Here is a 21781-nt window from a genome sequence, read left to right as displayed (position 1 = left end):
GCGGTTAACTACAATATCTTGTCAACTTTCCAACAAGTATAATGCTGCCTGTACCTCCAAGACCCAAAAGCCCCTAGCTGTTACATTGTAGATACCAAAGCAGGGTTGTTTGTGAATGTTTTATAAAAACATTTTTGGTATTTTACTTTTCTTCTTAACCCATTATTTGTTTGGACTGACAAAGATTAATACATTTTGACACAAAATTGGATACAAAATGCAAATTAACCATATTTTTGAGATAACTGAATGCCACTTGCAGATATTAAACATGCAAAAAAGTGAGGTCCTGTGACAACAATGTAGTATATGAATGATTCTAACTAGGCTTGCTTCCATATTTAGGCCTATTTATTATTTGTATTTTCTACTTCTTTTATTACTGACACTTAATTTTTGGTTGCTTTTAATTCTTTTACTCCTTTGATTTTAATTGTTAATTTTAGATAAGATTTATTTTTTTATTTTTTTTGAGAATCAGTTAGTATGATATGTTAAATGTATTTACAGAGCAATTACAATCACGGAAAACAATGTATCATGCACTCTAATGTAACATTTGTGTAAAAATGTGGCTGTTTTGATTGTGGTGCACAGCTGACAGCAGGCTGATTATGGCAAGAACATTCCAGTGCGGTTGCCAGATATTCAATTCCAGAATCATTCTACATGAATAAGACATTGTGTTTTCATTATCTAGTGTCTACCATCAAACTATATGGTGAATGTGCTCCATTTTTAATGCATCCCAATAACCGTAACCTGTGATGCTGCAATTTCTTTTTCTTTTTTTTTTCTAATTAGCACAATTTGGCATAAAAACCCTGTCAACACTGCTCAAGCAAAGGACAAGTGTGCCACCTGCATCTGCGCTGTTCAGAAAAACTGTTCAGAAAAGCAATCAAGTTTCTTCCTTGATTGACAATATTTTTTTCTTTCTGCCTTATATTGCAGGCATTGTGAGAGAAGTATTCTGAAAGTATTGTAACAGAATTCTATAAAAGTGTAAACTGTATTCTGAATACAGGTGCTTGAAAACGTACGGGGGCCGAATACAGTTACTTAATTTTTGTTACATGTATTCCGTTACAGCCCAACCCTGTTTGTGTGTGTGTGTGTGTGCGTGTATACAAAGTTTTAGAAAATTTAGATTTTTGTTATGTGTTGTTTCAGGGAAGGCTTTCGTTTCTCCTCTCAGGAGGCAGCATCCAGTTTTGGAGATGACCGTCTGCTGATTGAAAAGTTCATAGATAACCCCAGACATATTGAGATTCAGGTATTTGCCAGTTAAGCCCACCTCACTTCTGTACACTTTATACAAATCTGTATTGTTGGTCATATACCATAGCAGTTTAAACACAACTGTGTACTTTTTTGTTATTACTATTTTGCATGTTTTAGTTAGTATAATAGTAAAGTCAATACGATAAAATAAGACAAATGGATGTATGGGAATTATGTAGTGACCAAAAAATGGTACTCAAATCTATCTTGCATTGTGGCTTCAAGTAGCCATCCTTCACCCTTAATGGGTTATCCACCTTTTCTAATAGTCTTTAAGGAATTCCCCCATATATACAGGACACTTGTTGGCCAATTCATCCATTCAAATTAAAATAGTTTTGTAAAGAAATTCATACATGGGAACAATTTATATTTGTTTTTGTAATTTCAATAATTTCAGCCTTTTAGATCCACAGGTTTTTAAGGTCAGGGGAAACATAAATTCAGTCAGGTGTGTCCAAACTTTTGTCTAGGAAGCCGCTTTTCCACCATCTGGCCAAATGCTTCTTGAGCATGTGAGTAATGGTTCCAGTAGCATTTCCACTTGAGCACGGTTCAGTACACTAACATTACAAACCATTCCTGGCCCGCAGTTGTCAGCACAGTTAACTAAAACCTGGCTTTAGTCGGGGACGTATGTTCATGTATTTGATACACCCAATCATGGAGTGTGAACACCACCATGACCGAAAACAGAAGACTGTGAGTCGTTAAGTGTGAGCAGGGTGCCATCTGCAAGTCTTATACTCAGGACAGAGAACTGGTGGTGGCTTTACTGATGTGGCGACTCATGATTGGTCAGTTGCCCAGTCAGTCCATTCTAATCCTGATTTAGCAGCACCACAGTGAAATAAGAAACCATAACACGGATCATTACAGAATGACATGGTACCACAACGAAAACCTTTCGGTCCGTTGGTGGAAAAATGTCTGTAGTGTAAATCGGTGGTATGAATATAATTGAACGGATTAAAACAGATTCTTTTTTTTGAGTAGTATTTCCTGATATTTTTTTAACCATATTTATTGAAGTGGTCAAGGCTCAGGGCTGGTAACTGGCAGGTTGCTGGTTCAAAACAAAAAAAGAAAAAAAAAAGGATGAGTTATTGCTATTGAGCACTTCATTTCTCTGTAAGTTTATGGCACCAGTTCTGGTTTTCTGACTATACATTCATATTCTTGATTCAATTCTTTTCTAGATTCTAAAGCTAGAAAGTAGTCTTATGGAATATATATGTACAGTTTACATTTTTTACACAGTTTTTTGTTTTAGTGATAGTTTTAATCTTTTGATGAAAATGTCCTTTAAAATTAGTCAATATTTCATCATGTCATATTCACTTTAGTCAGATTAAGTCAACGAAAATATCTTTTAGAAAATGTGAAAAATTAAAAAAAGGTGTCAAACTGTAACAGACCAAACTTTCATCAAATATTCAAACATTTAACTTTTTCTTAATTTAAACATGTATAAAACATAGAAAAAAGCTACATACATAATACTGTACAACTGTCCTTATTGTGAAAACCTGATCTCCTGAAATAATAGCATATAATAAATATACTGAAGTATTAGCTACTCTTTAGAAGTTACTATATTCTGAGTTCTTCATGCTTTAAAGACTGTTATAATAGGAAAAGTTCATTCAAAAATGAAAATTCGGGCCACATCCACATTAATACATTTTCATCCTTTTTTTTCTCATTAATGCGTCTTTTTGAGGGGACTGGGTAGCTTAGCAAGCAAAGATGCTGACTACCACATCTGGAGTCACAAGTTCAAATCCATGGCATGCTGAGTGAATCCAGTCAGGCTTCCTAAGCAGCCAATTGGCCCGGTTGCTAGTGTGGGTAGAGTCACATTGGGTTAACCTCCTTATGGGTTAAGTCACTATAATGTGGTTCTCGCTCTCAGTGGGGCACGTGGTGAGTTGTGCATGGATGCCGCGGAGAATAGCGTGAGCCTCCACATGCGCTACGTCTCCGCGGTAACGTGCTCAAGCCATGTGATAAAATGTGCGGATTGACAGTCTCAGACGTGGAGGCAATTGAGATTTGTCCTCCTCCACCCGGATTGAGGTGAGTCACTACACCACCACGAGGATTTAGAGCGCATTGGGAATTGGGCATTCAAAATTCTGGAGAAAAATTCAAAAACAAAAATGTATCTTTTTCTCTATGTTTTGTCCTTCTGTCCACACTGAGAAGGCATTTTTAACAGCAAAAACTGAGCTTTTCGAAAACGCTCTCCCAACACTGTCTTTGTGTTGTAACCCTTGACCGACTGTTGCTGTCCTATGTGCGTTAATGAGTCTGCACGAGAACATCAGTTATGCTGCCCCCAACACAGGGCTGAGTAAACAATGACTGAATGTTCATTTTTGGGTGAACTATCCCTTTAATTTTCTGTGTTTTAGCCAGTTTAGAATATTGCATTGAGTGTAGTGCATTTTTTTTTTTTACGTAAACCGCGTATTCACAACACAAATTACGTATAAATATATAATCTAATGTATAAATAGGATTAGATTAACAATATTTAATATTTTCTTCTATAAACAGATGTTTCTCTAGATGTTTCTTCTTCTGTTTATATCTTTCACTGTTAATATCTTGCAATATCTTTTTTTTTCTCATCATCTTTTCGTAAACTGTATGCTTTAATAAAATCATTTAATTATCATCATGATGTGTCTGTTTCATCTTGTATTTGTTACCATTGACGATTTACATTTTCATCAGTGATTTTGTGGATGAGATTAACTGGATGTGTGGTAATTTTGGGTGCTCATGGGATTCTAATGTAATTCCTCTCTTCAGAACATTATTTACTCTGGTGTGGAGCTGCTTTTGAAATAGAGGCTGTCTGGAGGGTTTTAAACCATACGTATGAGTTCCCAGTGGCTGATTGTCAAATCTGATGTTTGTAACTGCTGTATCTTTCTCTTCCAAATAGATTGTTCACTGCACTGTCATGTGATTTGTTTTTTGTTTTTTTGAGGGGCCACAGTATGGATATTTATGCTAAAGGTTTCCATTCTGTGTATGGTGTCTGCAGGTGTTGGCAGACAAGCATGGCAATGCTCTGTGGCTGAATGAGAGGGAGTGCTCTATCCAGCGAAGAAACCAGAAAGTGGTGGAGGAGGCACCCAGGTTTGTTAGAGTTTTTTTTTCCTCAGATCAAGACAGGTTGCAGTCTTGTGAAACTGACATGGATGAGAAATAGAGAAGTAGATTTTGCTTTGAGCTGTGAATGGACAGAGCGCTGCTGCCCAAGGCGACTGTATATATTGCCTATGCCAGGATCCGCCACTCAATGTACCACTTATCAATGAGAGCTAAGTGTGTGTGTGTGTGTGTTTGTTGTGTCTGTTTAGCACCTTTTTGGACCCAGACACTCGGAGAGCGATGGGAGAGCAGGCCGTGTCTCTGGCTAAAGCAGTGCAATATTCCTCAGCTGGCACTGTGGAGTTTCTTGTCGATTCCAAGAAGAACTTCTACTTCTTGGAGATGAACACACGTCTACAGGTTTGTATGTGCAGGAGTGTGTTTGTCCTACTTTAAAAAGCATATACAAGTTTTGCTCATTACATGTACATTAAATCATTTTGGACAAATGAGGAAAAGCACAAGCAAATTATTAAGAGTAATCCGGAGCAGTACAAAAATTTTAACAATAGTACAAAAGTGTAACTGGAAAAAGTAGAGAGAAGTGACTTTATTTATGTTTATGGATTAAGTGCTTGTGGAAGAAGTGTGTCTTTAGCTGTTTATTGAGAACTATGTTGGTCTAACAAGATCAGGTAGAGATTGGAAACTCATTCAGCCTCAGTGAGAATGAAAGTTTGGTACAGGTATTTCAAGTTCAAAATATCTATTATGGAAGTCCACAGAGGCCATGCGTTGTTATGTTTGCGATTTTTGTGATGACAGTTTCTTTTTAGGGATGCACCGATGTATCGGCTGCTGATTTTTATCAGCCAATTAGTGACCAAATTAAAACCATCGGCATATCTGTAATAAGCATGAAAATGCCGTTATGAAAAACCGATGGTTTATTTATTATTAATTAGTAACACTTTGTAAAAACTCTGTGAATTCAAATGCATAATCCAAAAATAATCATTTCCACAATATCTAGAAGGGTTGGCACTCCTAAGAACATCTGATATTTAATTTTTATTCTGTCTCGTTCTCACGTTAATGCTGAAAAAAAAGCCATAAATAGACGTGACAGTTGTGAAAGCGGTGCTTACCTAACAGCTACATTATAACAATGAAACCATCCATAACGCTTTGAAACCAGCAGACTTTGACTTCTGAGATATCTGTATTATATCCATTAATGCTGCATGATTGATTGAATTAAGATTGATATTATGATATGGCTTTGTGTGATTACTACACATTAAAAAAAAAAAATGTAAGTACAATTTTTTTTTTCATATGAATCATCATGTTTAGTCATTTTTGTATCTTTTTACAACATTTTTGTATCTTTTTATTTTATATTTTTATGTTGTGTGTATCATTCACTGTGGCTCTCTTTAACATTTTGGCTTGTCATGTGTTCAACAGATCCAATATTCAATGGAAATGATTTATTGTTAGAACAGTGAAAAAGCTTTTTTCTTTTTTTTTTTTTTTTTTTTTTTTAATTTAGTAAAACCGTTATCTGATGACAAAATAAGGTAAGTTGCAAAATATCGGTATGGTTATCGGCATATTGTTTTTTTGTTTTTTAAATCGGATTTGTATCTGCCAAACGATTTCATACTGGTGCATCCCTATTTTTTTCTTCATTTGTGTGTGAAAATAATTAGAAAAACAACAGGAATTCCTCTAGGAAATATGATTTTTTTTCCCCCAAAACATTTTTTTATGGAAATGTTAATGCTTAGGTGGATGAGATGGGGTTTGCTTGGCGAGAACAAAACTTAAAGGGTAGCAAGAAACTCAAACTTGTGTCCCTCCGTGAGCACCTCAGCTCAGTGTATCAGAGCAAATACACTAACCGTTAGTCCACAGCTATAACACAAATGGCTTTTTAACACCACTTCACTTGCCACCTCACTAGAACACTGAGCCAAATAGGGCACCATGACTCGCCACTGGTTCCAGATCAAAGTGTCTATAAAGCTCATTAGGTTGGACCTCCCAAATGGAGACGGGCAGAGAGGGAGGGGCAGTTCTGCTTTGGGCAGGAAAGGATTTAATATTTCCGCTCTGGGCTAATGACTAGTTCTTAAGGGGACTGTCTGGTTAACGAGAGTCTCTTAAACACCCATGTTAATGTTTGTGTCTAATAGGATGTTGCTGAGTGGTTTGAGATGTTTTAAAGCATTACTCTTGCATTTTATTTTTTTCTGGGTTATTGATTCCTGTACGTATTTCAGTACGAGATTGGAGAAACATGTACAGTTACATTTGTAACTGCAAGGCAGCTATTTGTACATGTATTATTGTATGATGTTAGTGTGTGTGTGTGTGTGTGTGTCTCTCTCTCAGGTGGAACACCCCATCACGGAGTGTATAACAGGACTGGATCTGGTGCAACAGATGATCCGTATCGCAAAGGGTTATAAACTGCAGCACAAACAATCAGATGTACCCATAAATGGCTGGGCCATCGAGAGCAGGGTGTATGCTGAGGTAAACCAACAAATAAACTAACAAACAAATTCGTAATACAATGAATTTTGTTATTATTACATTGAGAATGAACCAATATTTCAGTCAGGGTGATTAATTGTCCAATAATTGTACTAGCATTGCAAATGAAGTGCTTCAGCATACAGTTGCAGCCTGGTCAATGAATAACGAGGGTTCCCATGGTCATGGAAAACCTGGGAATATCAGGGAATTTTAAAACTGTGATTTACAGGCCTGAAGAAGTCATGGAAATGGAGAAGTCTTGAAAATTTCTATAGTGATAATAAAAGTTAATGCTCAGCTCATGCTCAGTATTTTATTGGCTAAAAATTGCTCTTTGTGAAGGCAATCTCTATAAAATTATTTTTAATCCTAGTCTCGAAAACTAAAATCTAGTACATTAAAATGACTTTAAAGCTTATCAAATAATTTCTGCACCAGCAAAGAGAATTGCAAAAATAAACATTGTTTTAAAAACAGCTTTTTGAATATGCCCCCATCTGCTGTTGTTCGAACAGAGAGATGGTCCCGCCCCCAACTCATGCCATTGGTTGAGTAAAATTGTTGGGGCAGGTCTAAACAGGTCTCTCAACAAACAGCAATTTTCAAAGCACAACAGAAACACAGTGTTTACAGTTTTCAAGAAAATTAACCTATAAATGGCTTACTAATAGTTGTCTCTGCATATTAATCTGGGATAGAAGAAAATATTTTAACAGAAAAAGTTACATACTTCAACTTTGAATGTCATAGAATAGGGAATATGGCAATCTATAATAATATACACTGCGAACCCAATTATTAGGCAAATTGTATTCCTCAGGATTAATTTTATTGTTGAACAAACACAATGCTCTCAGTCAATCCAAAATGTTATTGAACCTCAAACCTGAATGTTTAACAAAGGAAAAGTGAGTTTTGTCTTTCTCATGGGAATATATAACTGTGCACAATTATTAGGCAACTACTAGTGTGCACGATTATTAGGCAACTAAATTACAAAAATAATTTCTCCCAACTCAATTGTTTATTCTCAATTTACAATTAGAGTAGGTGCAACAAATAAGTAACACAGAATGACAATGAATTAACATTTTTGGCCTTTCAAAAATATTCAGTGACCAATATAGCCACCCTTCTTTTCAGTAACTGCTATGAGCCTTCCATCCATGGAGTCTGTCAGTTTTCAAACTCGAAGTGGTGCCCTGTGTCCATTAGTGATCCAGCCACGGGCCCATCCATCTTGTCCATCAAGAGTCACTCTCATTTCATCTGTCCATAAAACCTTTGAAAAATCTGTCTTCATGTATTTCTTTGCCCAATCTTGACGCTTCAACTTGTGAATATATTCAGTGGTGGTCGTGTTTCAGCCTTCTTGACCTTGGCCGTTTCTCTGAGCACTTGGGACCTTGTACTTCTGGACACTCCAGGTAGGTTGCGGTTCTGGAATATGGTAGCATTGGAGGATAATGGGTTTCTGGTAGCGTCACGTTTAATTCTTCTCAAGTCTTTTGCAGTTAATTTGCGCCTTTTCTTCTCCATGCGTTTTTTGCGCCCCAGTTGACTATTCGCAACAAAATGTTTGATTGTCCGGTGGTCACGCCTCAATAGTTTAGCTATTTCAGGAGTGTTGCATCCGTCTGAAAGGCATTTTACAATTTTTGGCTTTTCAGTGTCAGTTAAATCTCTTTTTTGGCCCATTTTACCTGAGGTAATGAAGCTGCCTAATAATTCTGCACACCTTGATATAACGTGTTAGTCACTTTCGCCACATCCTCCCTCATTACACAAAAACATACCACCTGAAAATGATTGAATCCAGTAAGCATTCAAGTTTATATGGTTTGGAGTTGGAAAATGAGCATGGAAATAATGATAAGATCAGAATACCCACTTGCCTAATAATTGGGCACGCAGTATATACTATAATGCTAATTTACTTTTTTCTTGAATATTCTTCAATGAATAAATAATGTGACATAAATTTCTATTTAATTTTAGCATTTTTGCTTATTTCTTATTTACTATCATTAAGTTCTGTTTAGTGAAATGTGACCTAGACATGTTCTTGACAGTTTTTGTGAGATTCACCCACATAAAATAATCTGTGAAAGGTACCAAACCATGGGGCATGTCCTGCCCTATTAAAGGGTTTGTCTTCATGATGGATTATTAAAAGATTAAGTGGGATTCTGAGCATTTTCACTCCTTCTACAGAGCTGTTTAATCCTGGACTCACCTTAATCTGACAAACTGTTTCTTTTTGTGTTTAGGATTATTGTAGTCAAACATTTTTATAAGCCTGAATAACAGCTATTCATATGATGATAATATTGAATTCAGTCTGGGTTTTCTCTCTTATCTGATCATGCTGAAAGATGCCAACCTGACCCAGCCTGGATGACTGAAATGTCTGTGGCAGCTGAAGATGAGATAGATAGCGACTCTTGTTAACCCAGCTTAATTGGGCCTGCAGTTTGAACTCATGGTTGAGACTCATGCTTTGAGGAGCAGCACTTGACCTCTTGTTTCCTGTGTTTTATTTGAGAACTAATATTTCCTCTCTCTTTCTCTGTCTCTCTCTGTCTCAGGATCCATATAAATCATTTGGTCTCCCCTCCATTGGTCGACTGTCTCAGTACCAGGAGCCGCTTGACTTGGCTAATGTCAGTACTATTATTTTTTATTTTTATTTTTTATTTTTTTATTTTTTTTGCATTTTAAATGAGCGTGTCTTGAGGTGGTATGTTTCTCAGTTTCTGGGAATCAGCAGGGACCTGTCAATACAATATTTTATTGGTATCTGAGTCCTGATCCAATATTGCAATGCTTTAATTGTGTGTAAGAATGTATCACATTTTTCAATAACTATACGATAGTTTCTCTTTCATCTGCATTAAACTTCACTGCTTTGCGCTATTATAAGCTTAATTCATTCTGAGTTTGGATTTTGGTTGAAAAGGGGTAATTCAGCGTGGATTGACCTAATTTTTCCACACTTGTAAATACCTGTACGTCATGTAAATGCTTTTTTTTTTTTGTGAAGTCAGATGATCAGACCTACAGAAGATAATGCATTTTTAGCTAGGCTTCATTCAGCATGTATACACGTTAAATGGACCACATTTGGGACTCTATTTTCATTAGCGCGATATGCGCAGCGCTACGTGCAAAGACCGCATGAAGGCGCTTAGCGCTAGCGCTCTTAAAATAGGGCCCTTGGTCTCTGGGTTGTGAGCATGCATGCTTTGAAAGACAGTCACGTGCAACAAAAAAAAAGTTGAGAGATTTTTTTATTTCGAGATGTGTATGATGGAAGCATCTCAAACAGAGCTATTACAGGGCAAAGAAGATGAATGGAAGGAGCGGCTACAATCCAGTCATGTACCCACCTGTGGAGATTTTGGATAAGCTTCACTTCAGCTGATGTCCTTCCTTCAAATATTTAATTACATATTGTGTCATGCAGGGCTTGACATTAACACCCGCCAAATGCGGGTAGAAATTGGCAGTGGCGGGTAACTTCGTCACTCTTATTAGCCACTTTGGTGGAAGGCCGCAGCTGAAGCAAATTTTATTGTATTCATCTCGAGTTCAGCGTTTTATAAGCAGTAAATATGTTTCCCATATCTGACACACGAATCTGTGCGGGGCGAACACAGCGTGGTTTTGTGCAAACCAGCACAGTGCATATCAGCGTGCTCCAGAGATAGAGCCAAAGCTCTAGGACAGTCAAAGTGCAGAGAAAAATGTGCGTTATTCAGTCAGGCTTCACTCTATATCGCGGCGGTTGGTGGAGACCACAAAAATTATGTGACACATTTGAGTTCTAAAGAGAACGTTCTAGTAAAAAGCGCTATGTAAAGGAATTAGAAAATCTTAAACTGCTAGACAGCCCTGACATTATAAACAGCAGAGACGAGGTAAAGAGACAACAGTGTGAAACGCATCAACAACATTAATTTCAAGGTTTTTAAAATATACATCATCGTCCAAACTAAACATTTTAACTGCAGTAACACTAACTGGTATCTGGTATAGATGCATATTAAATTGATTAGGTCGAGTCTATAAAACTTCACTTTTATTAATAATAATTATTCTGTCATCATTCACTTACCTTTATTTTGATCCAAAGCCACAGAATTCTCTTTCTTCCATGAATGAAAAAAAGATTAATGTATTTTTCCATTTGTGGAAAAAGATGCAATGAAAGCAAATGGTGACTGAGTTTAATCTACCCAAAATCTCCTTTTGTACTCCATGGAATTATTAACTGTAAAAGTTGTAGTTAAAGGTTTCTGAATGTGTTTAGGCCATTAGATTTTCATATCAAATACTATAGTTTATAGACTATCTACATTAGCCTAACCACTGTAATGTGGAGCCATTCATGGTTTGACATGTAGTTATTGCCTTTATTATTACAAATGCCGCTGTTAAAAAATGGAAAGAATATGGTAAACTTTCATGAAGGCAAGTACAATTTAGAAAAAGTTAAAGGGGGTAAAATCTGGACTTCCATTGAAAAATTTATAAATTATTGACAAAGTTTTCCTGTTTTTCTATCCTACTCCTGTTTCAACTGGCCATGTTTGCCTTCAGATATTCTAAAGATGACTTAAATCATTAGGCCAAAAAATGCATGCAGTTACAGTCTCCAGTTGTTTTTATCACTTTTTGTGGGGCGGGGGATTTTGGCGGCGAGTGACTTTGGAATACCACTAGCCACAGTGGCCGGTGAGCCAAAAAGTTAATGTCAAGCCCTGGTTTTATGTATATATGGACAAATAGATGAAGACTGTTCTGTAGCTCGAAAACAAAAAAGGCTGCAGCTCAATTATAAATGTGCATGTAAATGTACTAAAAAATGCTTTACCTTCTCAGAGACTTGCTCTGAATTTTGGGCAGTCTCCATTTTCCCAGAAATAATAATGTGAAAAATGCAACTAAAAATAGTGATTCTTGGCATGAAAATATTGATACAGTATTGTAATACTTTGAAATCCCTACCCGTAGATGTTTTTAAAGTGTAGAGTGCTGCTGCCTCCCTTTTGACCAGTTCTCTACGTCTTATGTAAAAATATAATAGATGTAAGTCACTAAAGCAGGTATCCTGTGTGTGTTTGTGCGTGTGCTCTCTGCTGGATCAAATATTTTAGTATATTGACGTGACAGTAGATGTATCTGTTTTTAAGGTTATTAACTCAATACAGGAAGCACAAATGGCTCCTCTTCAATTGAACGCCCATCGGTTTCTGCTATCTAATCAGAACAGGATGTAAAATGTTTTGACTTCAGAAACACAAACACACGCACAGATGATGTTTAAATGTCTAGAGAAAGCAAACATCATTGAGGATATTTACATTATCTGTTCATTTATAGGCAGGCCCAAAAAGAAAACATTGTGTGATGTCTTTTAGTGATTATTAATAGTTTTGTGTTCCGGTAATTTCTGACTTTAAATAGATTTGTTTTGAGAATTTATTTTTGTCAAGAATCACGTGAAATGCAGGACACAACTAGCCAAATATTGTCTCTTTGTAGACTAGGAAGGGAGTATATTCAAAATCGGTAATTATCATATTTCAAATAATATTTCAGAAATTATTTTCATATTTCAAATACTGTAACACATCAACAGTTTAGATCATGCATTAAATATTTACGAATTGCATTTTAGAATGATTATTTTGCTTTTCTGTTGAAGGTTCGTGTGGACAGTGGAATTCAAGAAGGAAGTGACATCAGTATCTACTATGATCCCATGATTTCTAAGGTAAAAGAAATTTTCAGACTGTCCCAACAGTCTCATTTGATTGGAAATGTCAGACCAGTCAACTGATTTGTTGTTCTTGCTGTTGAATAGCTGGTCACGTATGGTAACACACGAGCAGAAGCTCTGAAGAAAATGGAGGAAGCACTTGATAATTACGTCATCAGAGGTAAATTGCATAAAGTATGCACACAATTTTAAATTTGTAGATATTTATTTCTCATTCTCTTATTCCTTCAGGTGTGACTCACAATATTCCTCTACTGAGAGAGATCATTGTTCACCCTCGGTTTGTGTCTGGTGATATCAGCACTAAGTTTCTCCCAGAGGTGTATCCTGATGGGTTCAAAGGTCACTTGTTAACAGCAGGAGAGAAGCGAGAGCTGCTGGCCACGGCTGCAGCGCTGTATGTAGCAGCACAGCTCCGCTCTCAGAAGTTCCTGGGAGATCTGAGGTGGGCATCTGGATTACACATGCTCGCACCTACTAGTTACCATTGTTTAGTGTTCGGTCATGGGCCATATTCTACACTTGTAGCACTTTATCTTGTCCCCTCAATCTCACTTATAATCTTAGTCAAGGATTGCATTAGAAATAGTGGTAGTTTAGTTTTACATTTTTCACCTTCTCTCTGCACTTAGAATTGCAATGAGCTATTTTTGCAACTGTATCTTTAAACCTTCTAAATGTAATTGACTACTGTTGTTATTGGCTAACCTTTTTTGCTTGCTAAATGAGCAATAACGACTCTTGCCAAATTGCTGAATACTGAATAGGCATTAATATGTAAACATGGGTGGTCATATGTTAATGTCCTGATTAGCTCGACTGAAATGGTTTTTTAATGGCCGATGCTGTAACCAATATCTAGGTAGCAGGGTGACCAATAGCTGTATATAATGCTAATATAAACAATATAATAGAAGCAATAAAGATGTATTCAAAATTGTAGAATTGAAATGAGCACTTATTTTACACAATATTTGAGAGGTCACAGTTTACGGCCAATGCTGATAATCTCAACATTTTATATATCAACAAATGCAAATAATGGCCGATTAATCAGCCTAGATGATATAATATATCAACATAAAAATTTTTTGGCTGATTAATCAGGCTTGCCGATATTATATATCAAGATAAATATTAGCCAATTAATCAGTCTAGCCGATATAATATATCAACAAACTAATTTTGTCCGATTGATCAGCCTGGCCTATGTTATATATCAACATATACTGGCCAATATTATATATCAACATATACTAATATTGGCCGATTAATCAGCCTAGCCGATATAATATATCAACATAAAAAAAATTGGCTGATTAATCATCCTAGCTGATATATCAAAATAAACTAATTTTGGCTGATTAATCAGCCTGACTGATATTATATATCAACATTTACTAATATTGTCCGATTAATCAGCCTAGTCGATATATCAACATAAACAAATTTTTGCCGATTAATCAGCCTGTTTATAATATATCAACATTGACACATTTTTACAGATATAAATCTTTGATACAAATATATGGTTACATGCCATAAAATCAGTGGACATGCTGTAATTAGAAGTTGGGCAAAATCTGGTGTTTTTTTGTGGTGGACTTTTTAAATAATAGTATGAAATGGGCAGATTCAATTGATATTAAGCTTTATTGGCAAGATAAACTTAAATGTACATTGCCAATGCATTATTAGACACTATAGATATAAACAAATTGAATGCTTAAGTTTAAATTCTCAAAAATATATTTTTCTCTAGCAGCCATTCAGTCTATCGCGCACACGCTGAGTCTCTCATGCGGTTTCGCTTTTGACACTGGTTCAGATGACAGTGAGTGAGCGTTTTCAGGCGATGTGAAGAGATATGGCAGCTTGTCCATACTGTATCTCTCCCACTCCTGGCTCAATGTTTGCGGGTGAGGTCTCCATTCTCCATACAGTAAATCCGCTCCCGTGTTTATTATGCCCGGTTCATGCACTGTGCATAATGAATAAGCGACACTGCTCTACACAAACAGTTTCTGTGCTAGGATGCGCAGTCGAGTCAAGCGTGTACCTCCTAGAAATTTACATATGCCAATTTTAACCACAGGATGTGGGGAAAAACATTAGTGAATTTTCAGAAAGTGAAAAAAAAAGGATACTGGTTTAGCTGCGTTAATTTTACGCGTTAAACAGTCAACTATTATTTGCAGAAATTAACACATTTAATTTAAACTTACCGATATATTGGTCTTTCACTAGTGCTCCTAGTGAGTGACATCATAGCTCATTTTTGCATCTTTGTTTTTATAAATATTCTTGTTGGACTGGGAGAGAGCTTTGTCTGCATAGAACAAGGAGAATAGAAAATGCTGTTCTCCGTGATGTGTCTCCTTTAGTGGAGATTCTGTTTCTTATGGTTGTAGTAATAAATAATATAGCTGTGTTTTGTAAGTTTAAATGATTATGAGGCCCAATTGAAACACGTTCTTCCCTCCATACAGCTGTTTAGGACAAAGTATCAAACATCTGCTGCAGACCAATTTTTATGTGTGAGAGAGAGAACTTAAGCATTGAGGCTGCACCATGTTCCATATTAACAGTTTCCTCCCTATTTTCCTCTGTCTGTGTAAATCTCCCTTCTACCTTCTCTATCCTTCCACACTTAATACATTTGGCCATTTGTCCAGTCACTCTGTGACTTAAAGTCATTGAAATGTAAAACTTGTATCTCAAAGAGTCACGGTTTCACTTCACTTCACAACATAACAGTTCCATTAATGTTTTAATTTTCAAACATTAAAAGAAAAATAATATTCCAGGTTAAATACAAGGTAAAGTATCGACTGCATCTGTAGCTGTCAGTTGCCACAGACAATAATTTAGACTTGTCCCTCAGTGGCAGATGGGGACAGTGTTTGGGAAACCATTACTCATTATTTTTGAAGTTCCATTTAGTGATGGTAGCGGCGCAGGAATTATACTCTTAAGCTTTAAATATGCTACTACCACACTGTTTTCAAGTTAAACCATAAAACTTAAACATTACATGTGGAGTGTGTTATATTTCAAATGGAATAGTCCTTTAGTTATAAATATTAATTGTTTGTGAATGTACATCACAGACATTGCAATTGAATCAGTCAATACTCTTCATCTGGAAAAGAAGACCAATTTACACTTGAAAAAAGATGCAGAGGCCATCTGTCTAAACATCTCTCCAGTTTCCCCCTCCACCTTCTCTTTCTTTTCTCTTTTTTATGTGTTCCAAAAGTTATTGGTGGGGGGTAGGCTTTCTCTTTGTAGTAAATGCAGCCCACCACGGTGGGAAAAACACTGCATTCCTCCTAATACATTTACTTTAGGTCTCCTAGCAGAGGAGCTGTCAGTCAAACAACCAGTGACCAGGTGGTTAGAGTGAGTGTGTGTGTGTGTGTGTGTGTGTGTGTGTGTTGTGTTTGAGCTCATCTGTAAAGGAGAGAAAGCTTTATAATTTAAAATAATTGCAAAGAGAGACCTCCTTATAGACTGTAAGAAGAGTGTATTTCTTACACCTGGTTTGACATATGATGAACATTCTGCATCTTTGTGTTCCAGGGTGTCCAGCGTTCCTCCGGAGAGAAGACAATGGGAGTTGTGTGTGGAGCTTGATAAAGGTGTTCACATGCTGGGCGTGTTTCACTCTGAAAACAAATATACAGTGAGTGAAAATTGTCTTTCATTTTCAAAATATTTAATTTCTTATTATATCTCAATTTATGGTCGACATGCCAGAGCAGTGGTGCAAGAGTTAGCACATGTGTTTTTGACAAATGCTCATGCAGGTGTCAGGGTTCGGTTCTGGCATGCAACATGTCTTGATCCCATTCCTTTTCTCTCCCCAACATGTCCTGTCACTCTCCACTCTTTCTGTCTAATAAAGAAAAAAAAAGCACCAAAATAATAATAATAAAAAACGATGTTTTATGATGTAACATTTGCACCACAGTCCTAAAAATTTAAGCCTTTGACTTTTATAGAACAATAATTATTGTCATTAATAAAGACCACATGAAAATGCTTGACGAATGTGATTTTTCTTTCCTGTGTTGATGTAATTCCTGTTGAAACAGGAAGTTTGGTCTGAGACATATCCTAATCTCTCTTTTTTTCTTATAGCCAATAGAGTGCAACAGTATGGTCCTGGAAGTAAAAATCCCATTCATTTTTTTTCCGTAGGCAGATTGATTTTCAACGATAACTTATAAACCCTTAAAGACAGACCTACCTTGAGCCCCAAGGTTGTACATCGATGCTTCCATTGAAGATGGATTATTTCAACCTTAAAAATTAAAAAATCTTGTTTGATAGCAGAATTCATGGTAAACAACTACATTACCCATTAAGCAGAGAAAGTTTCAACAGTTGAAGAACCGTGACCAACCAAGCCCGTGAAACATGCCTCGGAGCGACCGTCCACTCCCATGACACACTGTGAAATATGTAATTGAGTTAGTTTCTCTTCACCCTTAAACTACTTATCTATTTGTACATATTGGAATATTTTGCTATTAACATAAACTATATTGTTTCTATACTTATCATCAACCTAAAATCAATAGTTTTATATATTTCCATTGTTTTTTATTCAATGAAAGACGTTAAGTACACAGTCTTGTACATTTGTCTGTTTGTCTGGTTTTCAAATACTTTTTTCCCTCAAAACAAAGTTTGAGATGTTGTGATTCACCTCGGAGCTGGTTGGTTTGGTATGAACCAAACAGGCTTAACTTTTTTTTATGAAGGATTTTATGAAAAGTCTATGGGAAAAATACTTGCTGAACCCAGATGTCTGAATAAGTGGGCAGGCACTGATGTGCTCTATGGCATTTACAGTAGTTTATGTCACAGTTGTGAACCATGATTTTCTATTTACTATTGATTGTCAATAGAAGGAGGGACATTCTCATGCTAAAGAGCATTTGATTAACTTTGTCAACTTTTTGGAGTTCACTAGCATATAGATGGCCTCAAAGCTAATAGACATAAGCCCCTTTCACACATGCAACCAAGTAAATTACAGGAAAATCGTTGGGTTGCCTTTACTGGAAAATGTACCACGTACTGTTCAGACATACCATCAAAATGGACATTTATAGGTACTAATGATACAACTTCGCATTTAGGGAAATTGACAGAGCAAAATTGACCAGTATTTTCAAAAGGGTCACGTTCACACATGACCTCTATCCTGAAAATTGCAGTGAATTTTCTGGAAAAAAGCTGTATGTGTGAAAGGGGCTATAGACTAACAACCACAAAACTTCAAGTTTTACTTTGTCATAACTTAGCCTGTCTGTCCAGTTGACTTCTGTGAGAAGGTCTGTTCTCTGCTTCTGTTCCAGTGAGCGATCCTTCCACGTTCTCTCTGTTTGTAATTGTATTTGCGTTGAAATCAATCCCTCCGCTCCAAGTCTAAATCACTTTACATTCTTTGTGTGTCGTCGTCTTCTGTTACTGAAAGGCCCTCACAGAGCAGCAGCTCTCTCCAGCTCTCACACTTTAACTGAGACGTCACTCACAAACTGTGTGTGTTTATACACCTGTGGTCCTTCAGTTAGGGATAAAAGAAGCCTCCAGGGATCAGGGGCCTCACCTGATTTCAGTGGACTCTCTATCTCTCTCTCTCTCTCTCTCTCTCTCTCTCTCTCTCTTTCTTGAAGCTGAGGGGTGGATATCTGGTGCTCTCCCAGAACTGCACATCAAACCGGACCCCCGACTCTAGAGAGGGTCCTGGAGGTTCCAGTGTCCCAGCATGCTTTGGGAATGTAACTGATTATTCAGAACTGTTGTTTAGACAAGTGTTTGAGGGCTGAGGGTGATCAGCTTGACCAGAGACATGGCTTTAAAAACAAGACTAACATGATACACCCCCACCTCCCCTTTCAGGCATCAGGTGGATTTGGGAGCAGAATTTACTGACTGACCTTAGAGGGGTTCTGAATTAATTTGTCTCGCTGTTACTCTTACATATGTGTGCACGCACACCCACACAAAATACAGTATGTTTATATGGCAGTCCAAATGTGGGCATACCATAGTCCTCTATTGTTTCTACATAAGCTGTTAGAATTCATATGAAATAACCTTTAACTCATTTTAGAGGCTAATTTAAAAACAGTAATTGCTGTATTTATGAATCGATTTTCCAATTGAGGAAAATTGACATCCCTGAATGTCCCCAAAGGATTGGTTGGATTTTTTTCTCACTTTTCTCACTATTTTCCCCCAAACTGTAGCTAAGTACATGCACACACACAATCACACACGGATCGTACACCTCAGTCTAGTGATATGTTACAAAAATATTTTGTTGTCCTCCTCCTAACTTCTAACATCTGTGTGTTTGTTGGTGTAGGTGGAGATAGATGGAGAGAAGGTTGAGGTGTCTGGAGAATGGAACCTGGCCTCAGGACTGCTGCCCATCAGCGTCAACGGCAAACACAGGACTCTCCAGGTTCACACTTGCACACACACATGCAACTATATATAGGAAATTTATCTAGCCCATTGAATTATTGAAAAGTCGTACACCTAAGTTGTAACCATTACCACCTTGGGTGTACAGTTTAAGTCAGAAGTTTACATACTATTAGGTTAAGTAATTAAAACTCATTTTTTAACCACTTATTATTAGCAAATTGTAGTTTATGCAAGTCGTTTAGGACATTTACTTTGTGCATGATATGAGTAATTTTTCCAACAATTGTTTACAGACAGATTGTTTCACTTTTAATTGACTATATCACAATTCCAGTGGGTCAGAAGTTTACATACACTAAGTTAACTGTGCCTTTAAGCAGCTTGGAATATTCCAGAAAATGTCAAGCCTTTAGACAATTAGCTTCTGATAGAAGGTGTACTGAATTTTATGAATACCTGTGGATGTATTTTTAGGCCTACCTTCAAACTCAGTGCCTCTTTACTTGACATCATGGGAAAATAAAAATAAATCAGCCAAGACCTCAGAAAAAACATTGTGGACCTCCATAAGTCTGGTTCATCCTTGGGAGCAATTTCCAAATGTCTGAAGGTACCACATTCATCTGTACAAACAATAGTATGCAAGTATAAACACCATGGGACCATGCAGCCGTCATACTGCTCAGGAAGGAGACGCATTCTGTCTCCTAGAAATGAATGTAGTTTGGTGCGAAAAGTGCAACTCAATCCCAGAACAACAGCAAAGGACCTTGTGAAGATGCTGGAGGAAACAGGTAGACAAGTATCTATATCAACAGTAAAACGAGTCCTATATCAACATAACCTGAAAGGCTGCTCAGCAAGGAAGAAGCCACTACTCCAAAATAACCATAAAAAATCCAGACTACAGTTTGCAAGTGCACATGGTGACAAATATCTTACTTTTTGGAGAAATGTCCTCTGGTCTAATGAAACAAAATATTAACTGTTTGGCCATAATGACCATCGTTATGTTTGGAGGAAAAAAAGGTTAGGCTTGCAAGCCGAAGAACACCATCCCAACCGTGAAGCATGGAGGTGGCAGCATCATGTTGTGGGGCTGCTTTGCTGCAGGAGGGACCGGTGCACTTCACAAAATAGATGGCATCATGAGGAAGGAAATTTATGTGGATATATTGAAGCAAAATCTCAAGACATCAGCCAGGAAGTTAAAGCTTGGTTGCAATTGGGTCTTCCAAATGGACAATGACCCCAAGCATACCTCCAAAGTTGTGGCAAAATGGCTTAAGGACAACAAAGTCACGGTATTGGAGTGGCCATCACAAAGCCCTAACCTCAATCGGATAGAAAATTTGTGGGCAGAACTGAAAAAGCATGTGCGAGCAAGGAGGCCTACAAACCTGACTCAGTTACACCAGTTCTGTCTGGAGGAATGGGCCACAATTCCAGCAACTTATTGTGAGAAGCTTGTGGAAGGCTACCCAAAACATTTGACCCAAGTTAAACAATTTAAAGGCAATGCTACCAAATACTAACAAAGTGTAAACTTCTGACCCACTGGGAATGTGATGATATAAATAAAAGCTGAAATAAATCATTGTCTCTTCTATTATCCTGACATTTTACATTCTTAAAATATAGTAGTGATCCTAACTGACCTAAGACAAGGAATGTTTTCTACAATTAAATGTCAGGAATTGTGAAAAACTGAGTTTAAATGTATTTGGCTAAGGTGTATGTAAACTTCTGACTTCAACTGTCATATTTTTAATAATTCAACGCCCCAGTGAATAATTTTCAGTAATACAATGATCCAAAGTCAATTATTCCACTTATTACACGGCTCTCTGGAATACTTGATTCTGACTGATTAATTGTGGCATTGTGTGTTCCAATGATTTTGTATAATGACAGCAAAATATGATTGACCATTGTTCTAAGTACAAATTATCATGCAATGTCCATTCATTTATTTTAGCTGATCATTATCCCAAAGTTTTTATAAATGTCTGCATCAACAATATGAAAAGACACCAGTATTGATATTAATAAATCTTCTGCCAAGTAATATAGTTTATTAGCCTAACTGATGGCTTTTTACAGTTGCCAATTAATGTTCATTAACATAGAATGTGCAATGACAGGTGTGTATTTTTCAGCCTTTTACAACTGGTTTGAACATGGCTCATCCAATCAGTCAGAACTCTGTTTTATATCTTGCTTCGAAACAGCTGTTAATATTTCAAAACTTTAACAATTAAAGCTGAAGTATGTAACTTTTTAAAATACTTGCTACTATCCCAGCTTAACATACAGAGACAACTTATAGTAAGCCATTTATAGGTTAATCTGGTAAAACTTTACAATAAGGTTCCATTTGTTAACATTAGTTAACATGAACTAACAATGAACAATACTTTTACAGCATTTATTAATCTTAGTTAATGTTAATTTTAACATATAGTAATAGATTTAAAATCAAAAGCTGTGTTTGATAACATATGCACTATGAGGCGTATTCAGAAAGCTGTTTAAAAAAAAGTTATTTTAGAAATTCCGTTTGGTGGCGCTAGTGGCTCAGAAATTACATACTTCAGCTTTAAAAAAGAA

At 36.7% G+C, this 21781-nt stretch overlaps 1 protein-coding gene across 1 annotated transcript in view; it reads left to right on the top strand.

The window, feature by feature from the left end:
- Positions 1-21781, top strand: part of pcca (propionyl-CoA carboxylase subunit alpha) — an 87472-nt gene that overhangs the window by 49530 nt on the left and 16161 nt on the right. The window contains exons 10-19 of the mRNA XM_051702486.1: positions 1174-1276; positions 4343-4437; positions 4662-4812; positions 6793-6936; positions 9528-9602; positions 12650-12718; positions 12809-12884; positions 12956-13169; positions 16307-16409; positions 19107-19205. Of these exons, the coding sequence (XP_051558446.1) occupies positions 1174-1276; positions 4343-4437; positions 4662-4812; positions 6793-6936; positions 9528-9602; positions 12650-12718; positions 12809-12884; positions 12956-13169; positions 16307-16409; positions 19107-19205 (1129 nt within the window). The remainder of the gene's footprint in view (positions 1-1173; positions 1277-4342; positions 4438-4661; positions 4813-6792; positions 6937-9527; positions 9603-12649; positions 12719-12808; positions 12885-12955; positions 13170-16306; positions 16410-19106; positions 19206-21781) is intronic.

Source organism: Myxocyprinus asiaticus, chromosome 7, assembly GCF_019703515.2.
Source record: "Myxocyprinus asiaticus isolate MX2 ecotype Aquarium Trade chromosome 7, UBuf_Myxa_2, whole genome shotgun sequence".
Lineage (NCBI taxonomy): Eukaryota > Metazoa > Chordata > Actinopteri > Cypriniformes > Catostomidae > Myxocyprinus > Myxocyprinus asiaticus.
Note: the sequence above shows the minus strand (reverse complement) of the source record. Positions and strands in the feature narration are given on the sequence as shown.